Source organism: Podarcis gaigeae (assembly GCF_964106915.1).
Source record: "Podarcis gaigeae genome assembly, chromosome: 8".
Taxonomy (NCBI): domain Eukaryota; kingdom Metazoa; phylum Chordata; class Lepidosauria; order Squamata; family Lacertidae; genus Podarcis; species Podarcis gaigeae.
Window position 1 is genome coordinate 16,618,152 of NC_139684.1, and position 19,006 is coordinate 16,637,157.

The following is a 19,006-nucleotide window of genomic DNA, read 5'->3' on the forward strand; positions in this document are numbered from 1 at the left end:
TTTGGAAATCAGATCACCATTTACGTTTGGGAAATCATAGCACAAGGGTGACTAAGACTCAGGGCCATCACCAGACTTCGGAGGCAGGGCAAGGTGTCTTGGTATTTCATTGATCTATAGTCCAGGTATGACTGTACCACCACCACTACCAATACTGCCCCAACCAGGGGGAAGGGGAAATGCTGGTAACAACAACAACAATAGAGAGGGCAGAGAAGGGGGTGTTCACCAGTCCATCGATCCAGGGTGGTTTCTGGTTGCTTCGTTTGGCTGTGGTTGTTGCAGGGCTATTACTCTTTGGGGTGAGGATTTAGCTGCAGCTGCTTTGTAGTCTTCTGCAATATTTTGGGCGGATGTGTTCTGTGAGCGATATTTGGTTGTACTGGTTTGCATTGTTGATTCGTTTTGCAATTTCTTCTTCCTTTACTGTCATCCATTCATTCGCTGTTGTTTTGCCATGGTCATTGTCTGATGGGTCTAGCGATTGTCATTCTGGTGGAACCACTTCCTCCCTTAGAGGACATCTAGTGAGGTCCTTCTTTGCATCCTTGAAGCCTCCAACTACCAAGGTTTTTTCTGCGGCAACACCAGTAGCCAACAGCATGGTGAGGCATGTGGCTGAGTCAGTGCTGCATACCAGGATGGAGACTGGGAGGGGCAGTGGACATGGTGCAAATGCCCCTCTCACTGTCCTTTTATGCAGTTGGGGGGAGGGACAGGTGAGCGGTACAACCCCAACACCATCTGCTATTGGGTGGTACTTCAGATGCAGAGAGTTTTCCTTCATTCTGTATGCCTGCTGCCCACTCAGCCATGATGCACACTGGGTGACCATGGACCACTCACTGCCTCTCAGTCTAACCTACTTCACAGGGTTGTTGTGGGGATTAAATGAAGAGGAGGAACCACATGCACCTCCTTGAGCACCTTGGAGGAAAAGGTGGGATATAAATGCAATAAACCAACAAAATACTCTTACAAGCTTTCAGCATCAGCTAAAATTGGTTTTCTTATCCCAGGCATATGACCTTAATTTAGTGTGTCTTAACACTTTTAGATTTGGGAATTTTACTTGGGGTGATTTCATTTCGGCTCTGCTGTGAGGATGGGAAATCCAGGGGTGCTGCACAGCGCAAGGGCTTCTGTATTTTTGGCAAAACAGGGGATCTTGTACATTTATTTAATTACCATCCTTAAAAAAATGGAGAGAGAAATTTACTCAAGATGTGATTATAAGGCTTAATTTGATGAGTTCTTGTAGACATAGATTATATGCAACATTCAAAGCAGATCTGTTTGTTAGAGCTGCTAATAATCTTAATCTTAGACTAAGATGGTTGCTGTTGTGTTCAGGTCCTAACTTGCAGGTTCCCTACAGGCGTCTGGTTGGCCACTGAGAGAGAATAGGATGCTATACTTTCGGTCTGATCCAGCAGGGCAACTGCTTAAGTTCTTGTTTCTTGTTTCGGAGGCTTGAGATTTTGGTCCTATTATTATTATTATTATTATTATTATTATTATTATTATTATTATTATTATTATAATACTAATTGCTCCTAGAGGGAACTGGGCTGGTGAAATAAAAGTCACAACATTTTCAAAGAAGGATTTAAATGTTTATTTTAGCCCTCCTATAAGACATGATCACAACTTCTTTACAAAAAAAAATGCCCCAAACGTGACAACTAGAGAAAGTGCTGAAGATACAGAGAATAACCAGCAAGAAGAGGGAATGTTTTAGCTCTACAGTATTTTCCACTTTCAAGTTCAGGCTTCCTTCTAGGCATTGTATGATGAAGAGGAAACAGAGCCTCCATGTCCTGTCCAGTTGGTGTGGATAAATTCGCCTGGTTTTGACAACAGTTCGTAGGTGTGGGCACCAAAATAATCTCGTTGAGCCTTTGAGAAATTGCATACACATGGTTAGTGATATAGGTTGCCAAAGTAATACAGTCAACTTTCAATTGTTGCTAAATTCAAAGGAGGCACACAGGGTTGCAGCCCATGTTAGTAATACTCTGAGTAAACTGACTGAAAATAATTGATGTGACTAACTTAGTCCCATTAATGTCAATGGATCTACTTCGAGTAGAATTTAGTTGGGGACACCTAAGAGGTCAAACCCATTGCCCCTACAGTAGAGTCTCAATCAGTGTTGGTAAAACTAAAGAGGATCCTTTCAGTTCAGGGATGGAGAACCTGGAGCTCTCTAGATGTTGCTGGACTACAACTCGCATCATCCCTGGCTGGGGCTGATAAAAGATGGAGTCCAACAACAGCTGGAGAGCCGCAGGTTCCCCTTGCAGAGGGAAAACAGGTAAAAATACTGCTGGGAGCTGCAGCCTGTATGGCACTTCCAATCTAAAACAGACAATGAGGAAACACGACAAAAGGGAAGGAGAGGAAAAGATGATGGTAGGGATGATCATGGGCAAATGCAGCTACATGTGCTTAAAACATGGGTCCTTTGAGGAATCGAAATTAAGGGGGTTAACCCAAAGGCCACAAGAAAATGATGGATTTTAAGGAAGGCCAGGAGAGATGTGGCACCACAAATTGTGCTGGATACAGAGACATCAGGTGGGCATTACCATTGGCCTCTGTGAGAACAGAATGTCAGACTAGATAGGCCCTTTGGCCTGATCCAGCAGCCAGGCTCTCCTTATGTTAACTAGGAAAATGAGCAAAATATCTGAACGGAGCAAAAAAGATTGGAGAAGTTCCAGACATGCCAAAGCTGTTTTCAGACTGGTTTACCTGAATCAGGTTGGCTGGCAGAGTGTCATGCCTGTACCCATCATAGAAAGAAAGTGCAGTGGTGAAGCACGGCATTGGGATGCCAATTTGGACACCAGTGCTGATGGCACGTCGCCACGATTCCTAAGGGAGGAATGATGTAAAAATAGTAGCAGTAGTTACCTTCTTAAAAGTTGTATTCGGCCAATGAGCCTTCCTCCACTGGAAACATAGGGTTGTCTCCACCGCTGTCCTTGGGCAGGTGGGACAAAGTTTCCCCTTGCACAAAGGGACTTTGCCACCCTCTCCTTCCCAGCGCCCCACCTCTGCGCACCCTCAAAATCTGCTCCCAAGGGATGGACAATGGACAGCCATTCTGAGGCTGTGGTATATGTGAAGCTGTTCATAGCAATGCAAAATTAAGTACTTTATCTCTTTACATACATACATACATATGTATATTACATATATATATGTACATATATATATATATATATGTGTGTGTGTGTGTGTGTGTGTATTATATATTACATACATACTGCACTTAAAAATGGTCAGGTACTTTCTAAAGCTGCATTCGCCTTGAACATTTAAAGCACTGCCATACTACTTCAGACAATTCTGGAAGCTGTAAGGTGCTGAGAGTTGGTAGGAGAGACCCCACTTCACCTCACAGAGCTGGGTTCTCCGAGTTGCTCCACAATCAGCCCCTCTTCAGGGAACTCTGGGAATTAACTCTCAGCACCCTTAAACTACAGCTCCCAGAATTATTATTTTTTTGGGGGGGAGCCATGATTGTTTAAAGTGATATAGTGCTTTTCTTAAAAATACAAAGCAGTATACAAATTAAATTAATAATATTAATTTAAATATATGGTGTGTGTATGTGGCCTTTTCTTCCTGAAGTTACCTGGCAATTCTCTACCGCCGTCTTGAAAAAGTTGTCCAACAGTAGGTTCTGGAGATCAGGGCTTCGATCAAAAGCTTCTTTGATTTTCCCCAGGAACACACTATGCAGATGACATGCAAAAGCAGTTAGTAGGATTTATTGAAATCAGTGAGGTAAATAGCCAGGAACCCAAAAACATATGTGGACCAACATGCTGTAGCCAAGGACAGGGATAACCAATGATGCTGTTGGACTCAAATTTTCATAAGCCCCAGCTAGCATGGCTAACAGTCAATTCCCAGAAGAATTAGCAATCTCTCTTCCCAGGCAAGTCTGGGAATTGTAGCTCTGAGAGGTGAATAATGGGTTTCCCAGCACTCTTAACAGACTACAGCTCCCATAATTCTTTGGGGGAAGCAGTTTAAAGTGATGTCATCGTGCTTTAACTGAAATATGTCACCCAGGGAAGAGTGCTAAAAAAGTGTTATTGTTTTTTTAAAGAAAAGGTCATCTGATCCTAAAATCAGCTGGGACCACACCATGCCCATTTTAGAGATTGAGCAACTGATCCAGAAAATGAGAAGTTGCAGGCAGGAGCCCTTTCATTTCCTCTGCTGTGTCTCAATGGGAGGAACTTCCTCAAACTCAGAGCATAAGAAGTGGGAACAAATAATTACAAAAGGAGAGACAGAGGAAAGTAGAGGCAGAAGCACTCTTAACAATCTATCGTTCCCAGAATTCTTTGGAGAATCCATGACTGTTTGAAGCGGTACAATACTGCTGTAAATGTAGAGTGTAGGTGCAGCCTCAGTTAGAATCTCAACTTTTCGATTCAGTTGGTCTGAGCTCCAAACGAAGAGGATCATCTCCCTGTCTATCGACAGCCCCTGCTCCAATCATATCCTATCTGTCTTGCTTACCTTCGGATGATGCATCCTCCCCGCCACATCAGGGCGATGGCACCATAATTCAGCGTCCAGCCAAACTCTTTTGCCGCTTGCCTCAGCAACATGAAACCTTGCGTGTAGGAAATAATCTTTGAAGCATACAGGGCCTGCAATGAGCCAAGGGACAGTGTCAAGATTTAGAAAGAAGCTTTCAAGCCAGGGGCTGGCTCCAGAGGGTGGCAAAGTCACCCATTTGCTGAGCCACCAGAGACTGAGAAACGACCCCATCAACCCAAAGAGAGTTGCCCATCGTCATGGATCACATTACATCAGAGTTAGTGTGAGGGAATGATTGGTTTGCACCCCCACCACCCATTCCAGATTAAAGGAACCCACTGAGCATGTCTTGAGTGAGGAAGCCTAGAATTCTGGAACCCCTCATACAATCTCTACAACAATCTGGACCTCAGACAATGGAGGTTCTTGTTGGAGACTATAATGCAGAATGATGCATCTTCCCCACACATAGGATAGTGAATCTCCAGAATTATGTTGGACTATGACTCCCACCACACCAACAGCTGGCCATGTTGGGTGGGGGCTGATGGGAGTTGTAGTTTGACAACACCCGGAGGGCCACAAGGCTAGCCCTCCTTGGCCTAACAACTCACTTTGCGGATGTCCTCCAGAAACGCCGCCTTATTCCCGCTAAACTTAGCTGCATTGGGTCCACTCAGCAGCTTGCTAGCTTTCGTTCTTTCGTCCTTGAGGGAAGACAGGCACCGAGCAAAGACAGCCTCCCCTTTGGAGAAAGAAAAACCAAACACCATGAATGGCTAAACCGAAGCAATGGCAAACAGGACCACAGTACTGTGTGTACACAGGAGACTGCTTTCTGAAACAACACAAATTTATATTCACTGAAAAACTATTGGGTATCTTGTAACTGGAGGCAGGACATAAAACTTACCCATTTGGGGCTTCCCCCAAATAATCCTGGGAACTGTAGTCTGTTAAGGGTGCGTAGAGGTTTTAGGGGAACCTCTTTTCCTCGCAGAGTTTCCTGGAAAGAGGGACTGATTTTTAAACCACTCTGGGAATTATTGCTCTGTGAGGAGAATAAGGGTTTCCTAACAACTTTCAGCACCCAAAACAGTTCCCAGGATTCTTTGGTTAGGGAAAGAAGCCACAACTGATTAAACCAGTACCGTGGTGCTTTAAATGCATGGAGTCAAGGTGGCCTAAATGGCAGTTACTTCAGACTAAGCACGCACAGCATTGTGCTGTAAGCAACCCCACCCCACAAAACAAACTACAATTCTAGATATCAATGGTAAACTCTGAGTGCCAATCCTTGTGCATACGAAAGAGAACACAATCAAACACACAAATGGGAACTGTATCATCTGGCTTGGAGAAAACCCAAGTTTTGCAGTGGTACAAGAAATGTTTTTTTAAAAAACAACCCACTGAGGACAGAGTATATTCAACAGGAATGTAACACTCATTGAGTGCTACAGGGGATTATTATTACTATTATAAAAATATTTTATCAGTCACTTTACTCACAAAAACTGACCCAAAGTGACATTGGGACATAATTGAGTAGTGCAGATAAAGACATGAGTGGCTTGTGGAAAGCAGGAATGGAAGCAATTGCTCCACTTGTAAGGACTGACTGCCTGAAAGGTGTGGGCAGAGAGAGTGCAAACACACAAGGTGAAAAAGTTCTTCAGATTTCCTGTGACAGATAGGTAGCCGTGTTGGTCTGCTTCAGATACATAGTGTATCTGAAGAAGTGTGCATGCACATGAAAGCTCATACCAAGAACTAACTTAGTTGGTCTTTAAGGTGCTACTGGAAGGAATTTTTTTGTTTAGATTTCCTGTGAGTGACTCATACTCTCACTGCCGCAGGTGCACTGTGGTTCCTCCACACTCTTGCAGTCACAAAGGTAGCCCCTCCTCTCCCCCCACTTTCTTAGCCAACCAACATCCTTCTGCATTGTGAAGGGATGAGTCAGCTGCTTTAGAGCAGGAAATTGCAAGTCATGCTGATGTAGGAAGGAAACAGAAGGGGTGAGAGAAAGAAAAGCAAACCATACACCCAATCAATTAGCAATTCATCTGGCAACCCTAGGAGCCAAGCCTTGAACCATACGTGGAGGAGGTTTGATATTTAAAAGAGGGGAGAAATGCAGAACACAGTAGGAAGGGTGTGTGTGCTAAAGAAGAAAGGCAGAGTTGATAACTCAGTGGTAGAGAAGGTAGAGAAGATGCAGTGCATACAAAAGGATTCCTGGTTCAGTCCTCAGGATCTCCACTTTAAAAGGAGCTTATTTTGGAAAACTGCGAAGGATCCTTGCCCAAGAATGTAGAGAACCATCACCAGTCAGAGCAGGAACATAGGAAGATGCCTTATACTGAATCAGACCTGTAGCTCAGTACTGTCAACACAGATGGGCAATAGCTCTTCAGGGTTTCAGACAGGAGATATTCCCAGGCCTACCTGGAGATGCTCTACCACTGAACTATGGCCCTTTGCCAGCTGTGAAAACAGCACAGAAGTGTGGATGATATTTTGAGTTTGGAGGATCCTGAGCTCACATAGCAAACTTACTGGTTGTCAGGCATAAAACCAGTGCGGTGTAGTGGCTAGTGTCAGGTCTTGGAGACCAGAGTTCAAATCCCTACTCAGTTCACTGGGTGACCTTGGACCAGTCACCATCTCTCAGCCTAACCTACCTCACAGGGTTGTTGTTGAGGGGAAATGGAGAAGAGGAGAGAAACATGAATGCCACCTTGAATTCCGTTAACGAAAGGTAGCACAGAAATCTAAATAACAGTGACAAGCTCTTGGGTGCCTCAACTCAGGTCTTTCAAGCAAACAAGGACTGCACCACATATCTCCGGGGCCCCTGCCCCTCCCATCATTGCCACATTTCAGTGCAAATCTATGTCAAAGTTATTTACCAATTAGAGTGACGGGGACCCCGTACTCTAAAGCTGAGATAGCCGTCCACTTCCCTGTTCCCTTTTGCCCAGCACTGTCTCGGATCTTTGGGAGCAAATGCTTCCCATCAGCATCACGATACTTCAATATGTTTGCTGTGATTTCGATCAAGAAGGAGTCCAGTTCAGTCTTATTCCACTGCTCAAACACCTAGAGGCAAGGGAGACAAGGAGCAGAGAGATCAACAACCCCCTCCCTGAGACTGCAAGGTCTTTTTTTTTTTTTAGGACATGGAGTTCTCTGTGCTTTATAATCCTGATGCATTTGCTCTTAAGAAAATAGGAAGATGCCTTTGTTGCTCTGCTGTACACCTCCACTGTTAGGGACTTCCCCTGCATGCAAAGACAGGTTCTGGTGGATTGAGCGAATGATTGTGGGTCCTGCAGTCAAGAAGGCAGTTTCTGCTGTAGAGGTAAACCTTTGTTGATGGGCCACAACTCCCATCGGTCGCAAGTCAGTCTAAGCCAGAGATGGGGAATTCCAGATATTGGTGGACTCCCATCAGCCTCAAGCAACATGGCCAATGGTCAAGGATGTAGTCTGACAACATATGGAAGGCCCACAAGTATCCCATCCCCCTAAAGGCTCCTGGGAACTCCATCTAGAAAAGGAGGCTCCCTGCTGTGTCTCTGTGTAAGTGCCTGTTCTGGCTTTTATTTGGACTTATTAAAACTGGGTCTTCGCCCATCAGATTCAAGAAATTGGTTTGTCTTGTGGGCTCACCGTGGCCATCTCGTCATGGTCCATGCCTAGCACATCCTTCATGAGGTGGTAGGCTTCGCAGATCAGCTGCATATCTCCATACTCAATCCCATTGTGCACCATCTTTACAAAGTGCCCAGACCCCTCGTCTCCCACCTGCCAAGAGTCATGAGAGAGAAGAATAAAATGAATTATTATTATTATTAAGATTTATATACTGCTCTTTATGACAATATCTCAGAGCGGTTCACAAGGTAAAAAGACAAGTAAATAGTTAAAACCAACAAAACAATAACCTCCTTCCCACAAACACATATAAAAGACTTTAGAATATTAATCAGCCTTATAAAAACAAAAAAATACAAATACAAAATACATGTAACACAGAATAATTTATAACAACCCCACCTCCACAATAAATAAGTTAAAATCCCATTCCCATTAAAAGCATAATTTTAGCACCAGGAGGCTGGGCCACACCCGCATTCTACCCCCCAAGTACAGCCCCCAATGGGCTCGTCAATATTGAAAAGGGTCTGCCTTCTCCCCTTCCTCTTGATGGGGAAGGTGAGGAGCTGGAGAAGCTAGTAACCTTCCAGAAACAATTCACAAAGAGGGGCATCAGCTTGAAGAGTATCTCTAGGAGCATACAGAGTGCATCATAAACATGTCAGCTCATCTTACCCAGTCGCAACAGGGTTCCCCAGTTCCTACTTTGGCAGCGATGCTCTGAAATATTGGTTTGATGTGAGGCCTGCAAAGAACCAAAAGGATGTTTGAAAAACAAAGCAAAGGCAACAGAAAGGACATCATCATGATTGGTTCACTGTCCTGACCATAACAGAGGCTAGGAGGGCAGAGACATGTGGTAGGGCTCCCTACCTCTGAAACCCCCTTCCAAGTGATATTTGGTCTGCCCCTACTACAGAAGCATTTAAGAAACATGTTCACTTGGCCAGGTGTTTGGATAAGGAAATAATTATTTTGGGGGTGCAGTCCCTACAGATACCATTGCTGCTGTTTACTGTATCTCATCTGAGTCTGTGTTTTTAAAAATTATGTTTTATTGGCATCTACTATTTTATTGACTGCCCCAGGCAGGAGAAAGGATAAGAATGAAAAATGGTAAATGAGTAAACAAAAATAAAAATGAAACATGCATTTACTGCTTTGGTCCCTTCACAACTCAATCTGAGGAGGACCCAGCTGAGAGAACATGCATTTTTCAGCAGTGACTCCATGTCTGTGGAATGCTCTTCCCAAGGAAACACACCTGGCACCATCATTGTCAAACTTTAGGCCAAGACATTAATGTTTGCCCAGCCTTTCAGTTATGTTTGGATCATACCTTGCTGCGGTTTTTATTTTTATTGAGTGGGAAAGGATTTGTCCTTTTTTGCAGTTGAAGATGGAAAGCTGCCTTATACTGAGTCAGTCAGACAACTGGTCCATCTAGTTCATTATCGTCTACACTGTCTGGCAGCTGCCTTCCAGGACTTTCAGGCAGGGAGTTTCTCCCAGACCTACCTGGAGATGCTGATGGGGACTGAACCTAGCACCTTCTGCATGCCAAGCAGGTGCTCTAGCACTGCTTCCGAAGTGATTTACAATGCAATAAAAACCATACACAGAACAATTAATTGCATATGTAAAAGCAGCTAAAACATTTGCTATATTTTAAAAAATGGGAAAGCAATATATGTGAATTTATATATGGAGTGGAGCAGGATTTGTCCTATGATGTTATTGCAGGATGAGCACTTTGGGTCAATTAATGCTCTTTTTTCTTTTTGCTGTATTCTGGATTTTGTATCATGTACACTTTCATAACTGTAAATAGCCTTGAGAAACCTATGCATTAAGCAACAAATAAATGCATTAAATCATTCTCGTCATCACTTACCATGCCTCTTTGGCTCCTCCTGGCATGAGTGAAGGGCCGTACCTGGCGCCCTCTTCACCGCCGCTAACCCCGCTCCCAACAAACAAGATGCCCTTCTCCTTGAGCTCCTTGCAACGCCTCTGGATAGAAAAAGAAGGGAGACTCGTTGCTCAGAAAATAGGATTATGAGGGCAAAAGCACTGCATTCTCTACTTAGGGCAACATATATCTCACAAAAGAGAAAGAAAATAAATCTGACTCCTGTACCAGTTAAGAGCTACATAACCATTTGAAACTTAAAATTCTGCACCGAGTAAAATTTCCTTTGCATCTCGTTTAACAGACATTGGTGGGCTTTAGAGCATGGAGGTAAATAATCCCTGGATGGTTAAGTCCAGTCAAAGGCAACTATGGACTCATCTCACTTTCAGGCCGAGAGAGCCGGCATTTGTCTACAGACAGCTTTTCAGGTCATGTAGCCAGTGTGACTAAACAGCTTTTGGCACAATGGAACACCTTGCTCAAAACTTCCAATCCTTGTACAAAACTCATTGATGAGCCTTTGGGCAAAATTGAGAGGCGGGATATAAAAAGCTGCAGTTTTATAAAATACTAGGGGCTGCACCCCTACTTACTTTGCTCACCAATCCCGCCCTTCTCAAAGCCACCTGCTGGTTGCACAAAAAACTGCAGCGTGACAACATCCTTAGGAAAATATGTATTAGGAGAGAAATGTCTTGCAAACAAATCCTAACCAACCAACCCCACAGGTCTGTTAGTGAAGATAAAGTTAGCTCCCACATATCCTCTTGAGGTCCTTGGAGTATACAAGTATGATACAAATGGGCACCATACATACTGTGCTATCTCTATACTCAGAATTCCCTCCATCAATAATGATGTCTCCGGCACTCAGCAGTGGCACCTGTAAAGGAAAGAGACAGTGTTACATCAGAAGTCAGCAGAGTAATGGCCTATTCGATCCAGCTAATCAAATGCCTTTGGGAAGCCCATGAAAAGAGCACACTGGCAGCAGCCCTTCCCCACTATTCTTCTCCAATGACTGGTACCAAGAGAGAATCTAGTGGCAGGTGTCCATCTGCAGAGAGTTGCTGGATCAGGCCAAAAAGCCTATCTACTCCAGCGGAACATCTCCTGGGAGGGCTAATGAGACCCTGGAGTTAATGCAGAAAATAGTGAGCTAGATGGACCAGTGGTCTGACTCAGTATAAGGCAGCTCCATAGGGCCAAAGCTCAGTGGTAGAGCATCTGCTTTGTATGTAGAAGGTCTCTGGTTCAATCCCCAATGGCATCTCCACGTAGGACTGGGGAAGACCCCTGCCTGAAATCCTAGAAAGCTGCTGCCAGTGAGAGGTTGACAATATTGAGCTAGATGGACCAATGGTCTGATTAGGTATAAGGCAGCTTCTTATGTTTCCTCCTTCAACTAAAATATTACTGAATTTTAGAGCAGGAAGTGTCTGTGTCTTGGAAACAGTGTTAGAAACTCAGAAATATAAGCTAGCCATCAAATGGCTCCTTAAGCCAAGCTTATAGTTGCCAAAATAGAATGTCTAGTTGCTTTTTGGGGGCAAGATGACTCTAAAGTCTTATTTTTCAAATGATGGACTGACTGTGATTGATTCTCAGTTAAACATCTGGCTAGTTCAGGAAACAACTTTGAGCTAGGTTAAGAGTTTTGAGGACAAAGAAGAAGAGTCACTTGATCCATGTATACACTATTCCGACTTCGTTTTCTTAATGGTGACTGCTCCTGTTCAGGCTGCACAGAAAAAGCATTTATGTTCCAGAAATTCATTCTGATTGTGCAGATAAAATATAACTGATAACTTACCATGAGAAACATAGTAAGCTGGCTCAGACCACCTAGCTCAATATTATCTATATTGACTGGCAGTGGCTTTCCAGGATTTTCCATAGGGAGCCTCTCCCAGCCCCATCTGGAGATGCCAGGGATTGAACCTGAGACCTTCCACATGCAAAGCAGGAGCTCTGCCACTGAGGCCCAGCCCTTCCCCACAGGGAGGAAATGTTCAGCCAGCCCTAGCATTGGCCAATCCATAGAATTCTGGAAAGTGGCATAAAGGGGCATCATTTATAAAAGAAGAAGCAGTTGGTCAAGGATGGGAGGAAGAGATCTGCTCACCAGCTTGTTGATGAAGTCATCCACAGCGCTCCCAGCCTTGACAAGCAGGATGATCTTCCGGGGTTTCTTCAGCTTGGAGACCATTTCTTCCAAAGAGTGGGCCCCAATGACTTTAGTGCCCTTGGCTTCATTTGCCAGGAAGTCATCCACTTTGGACACCGTTCGGTTAAATGCACAGACCTAGGAGAGGGTAAGAGAGAGGGATTGCACTGGGAGACAGTAGAGCTAATCCCTTTTCTGAAAAACATCCCCCCTATACCTGGTTTTCTAATGGGTTTGTGCAAAGGACTAGGAAGTTATTTTCAGCCTCTTAAGAATCAAAAGGACAAGACACCTGCATGTTCATTTTCATTGTTTTCCCCCATTAAACATGAAAAATGAAAGGTTTGGTTTGAATGGATTTAAGTTGGTGTGCAGGTCATTAAAAAAACAAACCAAACCTTTCAATGTATACAGGTTTAGCCAGATTCTCTCACACACACATACACCAGCACTTCCTGCTGAGCAATTATCTGCAAAGTGCTCAAATCAGTAAGCCAATCTATGTTCTGTCATTCAAGGTACTCAAGCAAGTAAGAAAACAAGGAAAGACAAGGCCTCCCACTAAATCAGGAACCTGAAGTCCTCCAGATGCTGCTGGACTCCCATCAGTCCCAGCCTAGCATGACCAATTCTTGGGGGTGATGGCAGCTGCATTCCAGCAGCACCTGGTTTGCCAAAAGTTCCTTGCCTTTAACCTAAATCCCCTTCCTTGCCTTCTTGTTTCAAACTTTTCTTATCTCCACATTCATACATTTCTTACCACCAGCAGATTTACTATATAGCCCATGGGTATAATTAATTATATTTATATCCTGCCCTTCCTCCCAAAGGAGCCCAGGGTAGCAAACCCACAAACTATAAAGCAATAAAAGCATCTACACTGCAGATGCAGACTAGGAAAGATTTCTACTTAATTAGAAGAGGAAGGTCTTTAGCAGGTGCTGAAAACACCACAGAGACAGTGCCTGTCTGATATTCAATGGAAGGGAATTCCAAAAGGCAGGGGCCACCACACTAAAGGCCCAGCCCCTACACTGTGCAGAATGGGTCTCTCTCTTGATGATGATCTGTTGGGTATATAAAGGGTGAGAAGATTTATCAGGTATCCTGGTCCCAGGCTGTATAGGGATTTATACACCAAAATCTAGAACTTAGCCCAGTAAGTAGCTAATATGCCATGGATGACTGTTTTGGGAGATTTTTATCCTGCCTTCTGTTCCAATAAGCTGGGAAATCCAACCATCACAGATGAGCACAGCTGTAATATAGAAACATCTGGAAGACCAAAAGACCCCCACCCCTGTCTTCAAGCTTCTGCCCTAAGATCTTCCTTCCGCATTCTATACAGTACCTAGCAGAGAGAGCAAGAGAGTCTGTGATAAATAATTGCTTAGCATTTAAAATTTCACCCCGGGCATTTCCACTCACCACGAAGCCGTGGTCGTTCATGTTGAGGATGAGGTTCTGGCCCATGACGGCCAGTCCAATCAAGGCGATGTCTGCTCTGAAAAAGGGGAAGAACAGACATGGATGCTTACACTTCCCAGAATGGTTTAACAATCCATCCCTTTTTGCAGGATTCTTTGGGGGAAGCCATGGCTGTTTAAAGTGGTATGATGCTGCTTTAAATGAACAGCGCAGGTGGGGCCTGTGACACCCAGGCAAGGGTGCCAAGGAACAGGGACGGTTGCAGTTTAAAAACCCAGGCTGTGCTTCTGATCCATGCCTTGCACCAGCCAGGACTGTGTTGTGTCAATTCTAGAGATTGAGCAACTAGATCTAGAAAATGAGAAGTTACACGCTTCTAGAAGCCCTTTCATGTCCTTGCTGTGCCTCAACAATATGGGAGAGACTTCCTCAAACTCAGTGGGATTATATGAGAACGGAAGAAGAAATCATTATGGAAGAAAAGCAGAGACAAATGGAGGTAGAAGCATAGGAACTTAGAAGGCTGCTTTAGCAGAGGCAGAGGCAGATTCTTGTTCCACCTAACACAGGACTGTCTACAGTACACTGACAGACAGCAGCTCTCCAGGGTCTCAGATTGCAGCCTTTGTCAACCCAACCTGGAGATGCAAAGGGTTGAACCATGGACTTTCTGTATGTAAAGCAGATACTCTACCATTGAGCTATCACCCTTCCCCAGAGTGGATTTGTAGTCCCAGGAACCAGCAACAACTACAATAATAAAACGTCAGGGATTAAATCCTGAGCTTGGCCCAACTTGCACAACACACCTGTGGAGTCTTTCACGTGGCATTAAGCTAGCCAAGTGTTACCAAAACTGGGCACCCCTCTGGCAACTCTCTCCACCCCCACACCACCCCCTCTGCCTTGGGCAATGTCTCTTTGTTTCTCTTTACATCTTCTTAAGCCTTGTCCAAACAATTAGCAAAGGAGGCAGTCCACTGCGTTTGGGCTGTACCTCTTCGGATGGGGGGGAGCCCTCATGCCTGAAAGCTACAGTATGCGCAAGCGCTCACTTTGAATCCCTGTAAGTTCAAAACTACAACGTCCAGAAGCAAAAGTCAGGCCTAGAAACAACTCATACAGGACTAAGCATTGATGACAATGACCAGAGGCTGTATTCAATATTAGTCCTCCTCTGAGTAGACACCACTGGAATTATTTCAATGGGTCTACTGGGAGAAGACTTAGCTGGAGACAATGCCAGGAGCTGTGAAGTATGGATTGTCAGGTGGAAATTTTTTAAAAAATGTGATTCTGCCCAAGCCACACCACTCACTGGCCTTCCTCTGCACTCTCCTTCCCAGTGATTTTACCTGGCTGGTAGATGTTCTTGAACTGGGATATCATTTGATTGCCAGAACAGAGAATGGTGAGGTACCATAGGTGGGTGGTGGGTGGCCCTACTCATCACTGGTTAGTGGGCCTCAGAAGGAAATGTGGCTCTTGGGCCAATGAAGGTTCTTCACTCTTGCATTAACTCATTGCAATCCTTGCAATAATCCTGCACAACCTGTTTTTATACAAACCTATGGAGAAGCCACACATTGTGGAATACTGTGCACAGCACCGCTCTGGTCACCTCACCTCAGAAAGGACTTTGTAAAAGGTTCAGACAAGGGCAAGCAAAATGATCAAGGGATGGAGCAACTCCCCTATGAGGAAAGGTTACAACATTTGGGGCTTTCAGTTTAGAGAAGAGTAAGAAGGAACACAAAAGAGGCGTGTAAAATTGTGCAAGGTGTGGAGAAAGCAGACAGAGGAAATTTTTCTCTCTCCCTCTCATAGCACTAGAATTTGAGACTAAATGTTGGAAGATTCAGCGCAGACAAAAGAATGGACTTTTTCTACACAGCACATGGTTAAACTTTGAAACTCGCTCCCACAGGAGGCAGGGATGGCCAACAACCTAGATGGCTTTAGAAGAGAATTTCAGAATCACACAAAGGAGGATATCACAAATTCTGTGTCCACTGGTGGAAGTCAGTATGCCTCTGAATACCAGTTGCTGAGGCTCACAAGTGAGAAGAGTTGCTCTTGTACTCAGGTCCTGCTTGCAGGCTTCCTATTGAGGCATCTTATTGGTCACTGGGAGAACAGGATGTTGGATTAAATGGGCCTTTGGCCTGATGGAGCAGTCAGACTTTTCTTATTATGTATTGTTAAAGCACGTGCGACATGGCTCCCTATGCTCTGATCATTTATTTAATTAATTGATTTCATCCCACCAGTTGATCAGAGCAAAAGGAAGCTGACTTATGAGGAGTTGGGCAAGTGGTTCATTCTGCAGACACTGACTGGCAGTGGCTCTCCAAGGTACCAGGCAGAGAATCCCTCCCAGCCCTAAGGGGAGCTGCAAGAGACTGAGTATGGGACCTTCTGCATGGAAAGTGAGTGCTCTGCCACTAAGCCACAGTCCTTTCCAATTTACACAAAAGATTAACCACCATCAATTTCCATGCAGCTGAGGTTAGCCCAGAAGCAAGCGCATCCAACTTGAACCCACCCTGATTTCTAAAGAACGGCTCAAGAGGCTGAAGGTTTTCATTTCTAATGCTCAACCTAAAAAAAAAAGATAAATCAAGAAAACTGCCTCCTCAACCAATCACCATAGAGCCACAATTAGGAACGTTTTGAGATTTTTTCCCCCTAAAAAAAAAAAAAAACTTTTCCAGATCAGAAGATGATCCCACCCCACAGACATAAAGCCCCAGGACCTATTTGTCATGCGAAGGCTCGGTTCTGCAAAACGTGAATCAGTCTGCTGCAGAAAAATTTGGGGTTCACTTTTGCAGCCCAACTCCCCAAGGTACTCTGAGTCACCTAAGTCAATGTCAGATAATAATGGATGGAGACAGGAACCAGTGGAGGGAAAGCAAGGAATACCTTTATTTTCCTGCTGCAACAGAGCCCCCCTCCCGCCCCGCAAGGAGGTGAGGACCCGGAGCTAACAAGCCATGGAAATGCACCTGAGCACCTACAGAGTGCTTACCCCCCCCCCCCCATGAACCCCACTGAGCTCAGTGTAAACTTCCCTCCGAGGAAAGCCTGGCAGTGCACTCCCTTCTCTTGCACGGAAGCTTCCTGACTGCGACCCTGCTTACTCGAGAGTCAGCCCACCGACCCACCCGCCTTCACTGAGCTCAGCGAGATGCACTTCCGCATCACGGTGTGTTCCGGATTAGGTCTGCTTTACGCACGCTAACTTGGAAGAGAGCTTCGCCAAAGTCAGTGGGGTCCATGGCCATTAATTACGGTCTACTCCAGAGTAGCCCGATGAGATTTACTCGCCTAGGAGCAAACCTTCCCCGCCTTGAACTCATCGGTCATTTACTCTTGCGCGTAACTCAGCATTGCCAAGCGAGCCCCGCTAACCCTCTCCAAAATGCCCCCCAATACTTACTGGGCCATGGCGGCGACTCGGGAGGCTTAACTGTAGCTGAGACGAGAAAAGCAGGCGACTGGCGCTCCCAAAGAGGCTTCCACTTGGAGCGGACCCGCCTAGGCCAGCCCACCGCAGGGAGGGGCCAGCCCTAGTCCAGCCCAAAGGTCTGCTGATCGGCTCAGGCGGACGGCGAGCATCGCCCTTTAAAGGCGCAGGCTTCTGCCTTTCCATCCCTCTTTTGCGGTCGGATGGGAAATTTTTGTTGTCATTATCTTTTATTTTCTTTTTTTGCAATGGTTCAAAGTCATGCATTCGAGGGATTGGGTAGTTCGCCGGCTCCCTTTCCCTCTCTCTCGGGCTGTAAGGGTTTATGCACTCAGCGAGCAAGGCTTGCCATTAATACCATAAATGGCACCATATTTAAATAGACTTGGGGCGTATCTGCGATCTTGCCTCTTGCTTTCCAGATGTGTGCAAAGGTAAGCCACATTCTTACTCCACCTGCTTTTGTCTCTGACCCCATCAGCACTATGCATTCAAAGCTCTGTCATACCACTTTAAACAGTCGTGGCTTTCCCCAAAGGATCCTGGGAACTGTGGTTTGTTAAGGGAGCTGGGATTTGTGAGGAGACCCTTATTTCCTTCCCAGAATGACGATTCCCAGTGTATCCTAGGAGGAAGAACTGATTGTTAAACCTCTCTGGGGACTGGCTCTGGGAGGGGAACAGCAGTCCCCAAACAACTCTCAGGACCCATAACAAGCCAGATTCCAGGATTCTTTGGGGGAAGCCTTGACTGTTGAAAGTGGTATGGCAGTGCTTTGAAAATCAGTGCAAATGGGGCCTTTGTGATCTTGCCCAGTGCCCACCAATGTAAAGCCTCCAGAAAGTTCGCTGAAAGGGAATATGGGCTTCAAGCTGAAAAAAGTTCACCTGTCAAAAATATTTGGATGGATTTGCAGTCAAACAAATGCAAAGCAGGTGTCCCACCACGGAGTTATGACTATTCCTACAGAAGCAAGTTTCATGCCGTGGAAACAGTACTTTATGGGAGGGGAGAGGGAGAGAGGGGTCTTCATGAATCCCCAACACACCCCACTTTTAGCCCCGCAGAATCTTCTAAAAGCAGTAGCAGGAGGTTGAAGAGCTCTGCCTTACATTGAACAGCAGCTGTTCTGCTGCTGAACCACCAAACACACAAAACACAGCAGCACATGAATGTCATTCTAGGCACATGATTTTATACACACATATGCTCAGAGTGCCAGAGGCATATTCACAATGGCAATTTCTGACTTGTGTGGCCTGGTCCCTCTGGCTTTCTCTTCCTTGTTTCTGGAGGTTATGTAACTTAAATCCCTTTGACAAGATCAGACAGTTCCCTGTTTGAAGTTTACTTGCTGGGTGTTTTCAGAAATTTGACCTAGGGTACTTGCAGGCAGCCTGTTTATTGAGCATTCATTCTGATCTGTTTGCAGTGAAATTATACGACACTGGCTATTTCATGAGCATTCATTCCAATTTGTTTGCAAGGGGCTTAGATGACCATTGCATCAAAGCAAGAGTTATGCCATGCTACCTGGCACATTTCTCCATCACTTTCCTTACCACAGTGGTACCTCGGGTTAAGAACTTAATTCATTCTGGAGGTCCGTTCTTAACCTGAAACTGTTCTTAACCTGAAGCACCACTTTAGCTAATGGGGCCTCCCGCTGCCGCGCGATTTCTATTCTCATCCTGAAGCAAAGTTCTTAACCTGAGGTACTATTTCTGGGTTAGCGGAGTCTGTAACCTGAAGCATCTGTAACCCGAGGTACCACTGTATTTGGGGGAAATGA

At 45.0% G+C, this 19,006-nt stretch overlaps 1 protein-coding gene across 1 annotated transcript; it reads right to left on the reverse strand.

Moving 5' to 3' along the window:
* Nucleotides 1–1,594: 1,594 nt before the first annotated feature.
* On the reverse strand, nucleotides 1,595–17,345 carry PGD (phosphogluconate dehydrogenase). Its single transcript, XM_083750254.1, has 13 exons — nucleotides 17,188–17,345; nucleotides 13,746–13,821; nucleotides 12,276–12,455; nucleotides 10,968–11,033; nucleotides 10,130–10,248; nucleotides 8,911–8,980; nucleotides 8,248–8,382; nucleotides 7,485–7,674; nucleotides 5,184–5,314; nucleotides 4,546–4,679; nucleotides 3,647–3,746; nucleotides 2,758–2,880; nucleotides 1,595–1,899 (listed from the first exon to the last, which is right to left on the reverse strand). Exons 1-13 carry the CDS (start codon nucleotides 17,193–17,195, stop codon nucleotides 1,780–1,782), a joined length of 1,452 nt encoding a protein of 483 aa, XP_083606380.1. The 5' UTR covers nucleotides 17,196–17,345; the 3' UTR covers nucleotides 1,595–1,779.
* Between the last annotated feature and the right edge of the window lie 1,661 nt (nucleotides 17,346–19,006).

Bases quoted from the DNA above. Each gene is read 5' to 3' on its own strand.
- PGD (XM_083750254.1), bottom strand. The intron at 10,249-10,967 runs GTATGTATGGTG...TTTTCTATCCAG, and splicing joins CTGAGTATAGAGATAGCACA to AGGCGTTGCAAGGAGCTCAA. The intron at 8,981-10,129 runs GTAAGTGATGAC...GGTTCTTTGCAG, and splicing joins GGAGGAGCCAAAGAGGCATG to GCCTCACATCAAACCAATAT.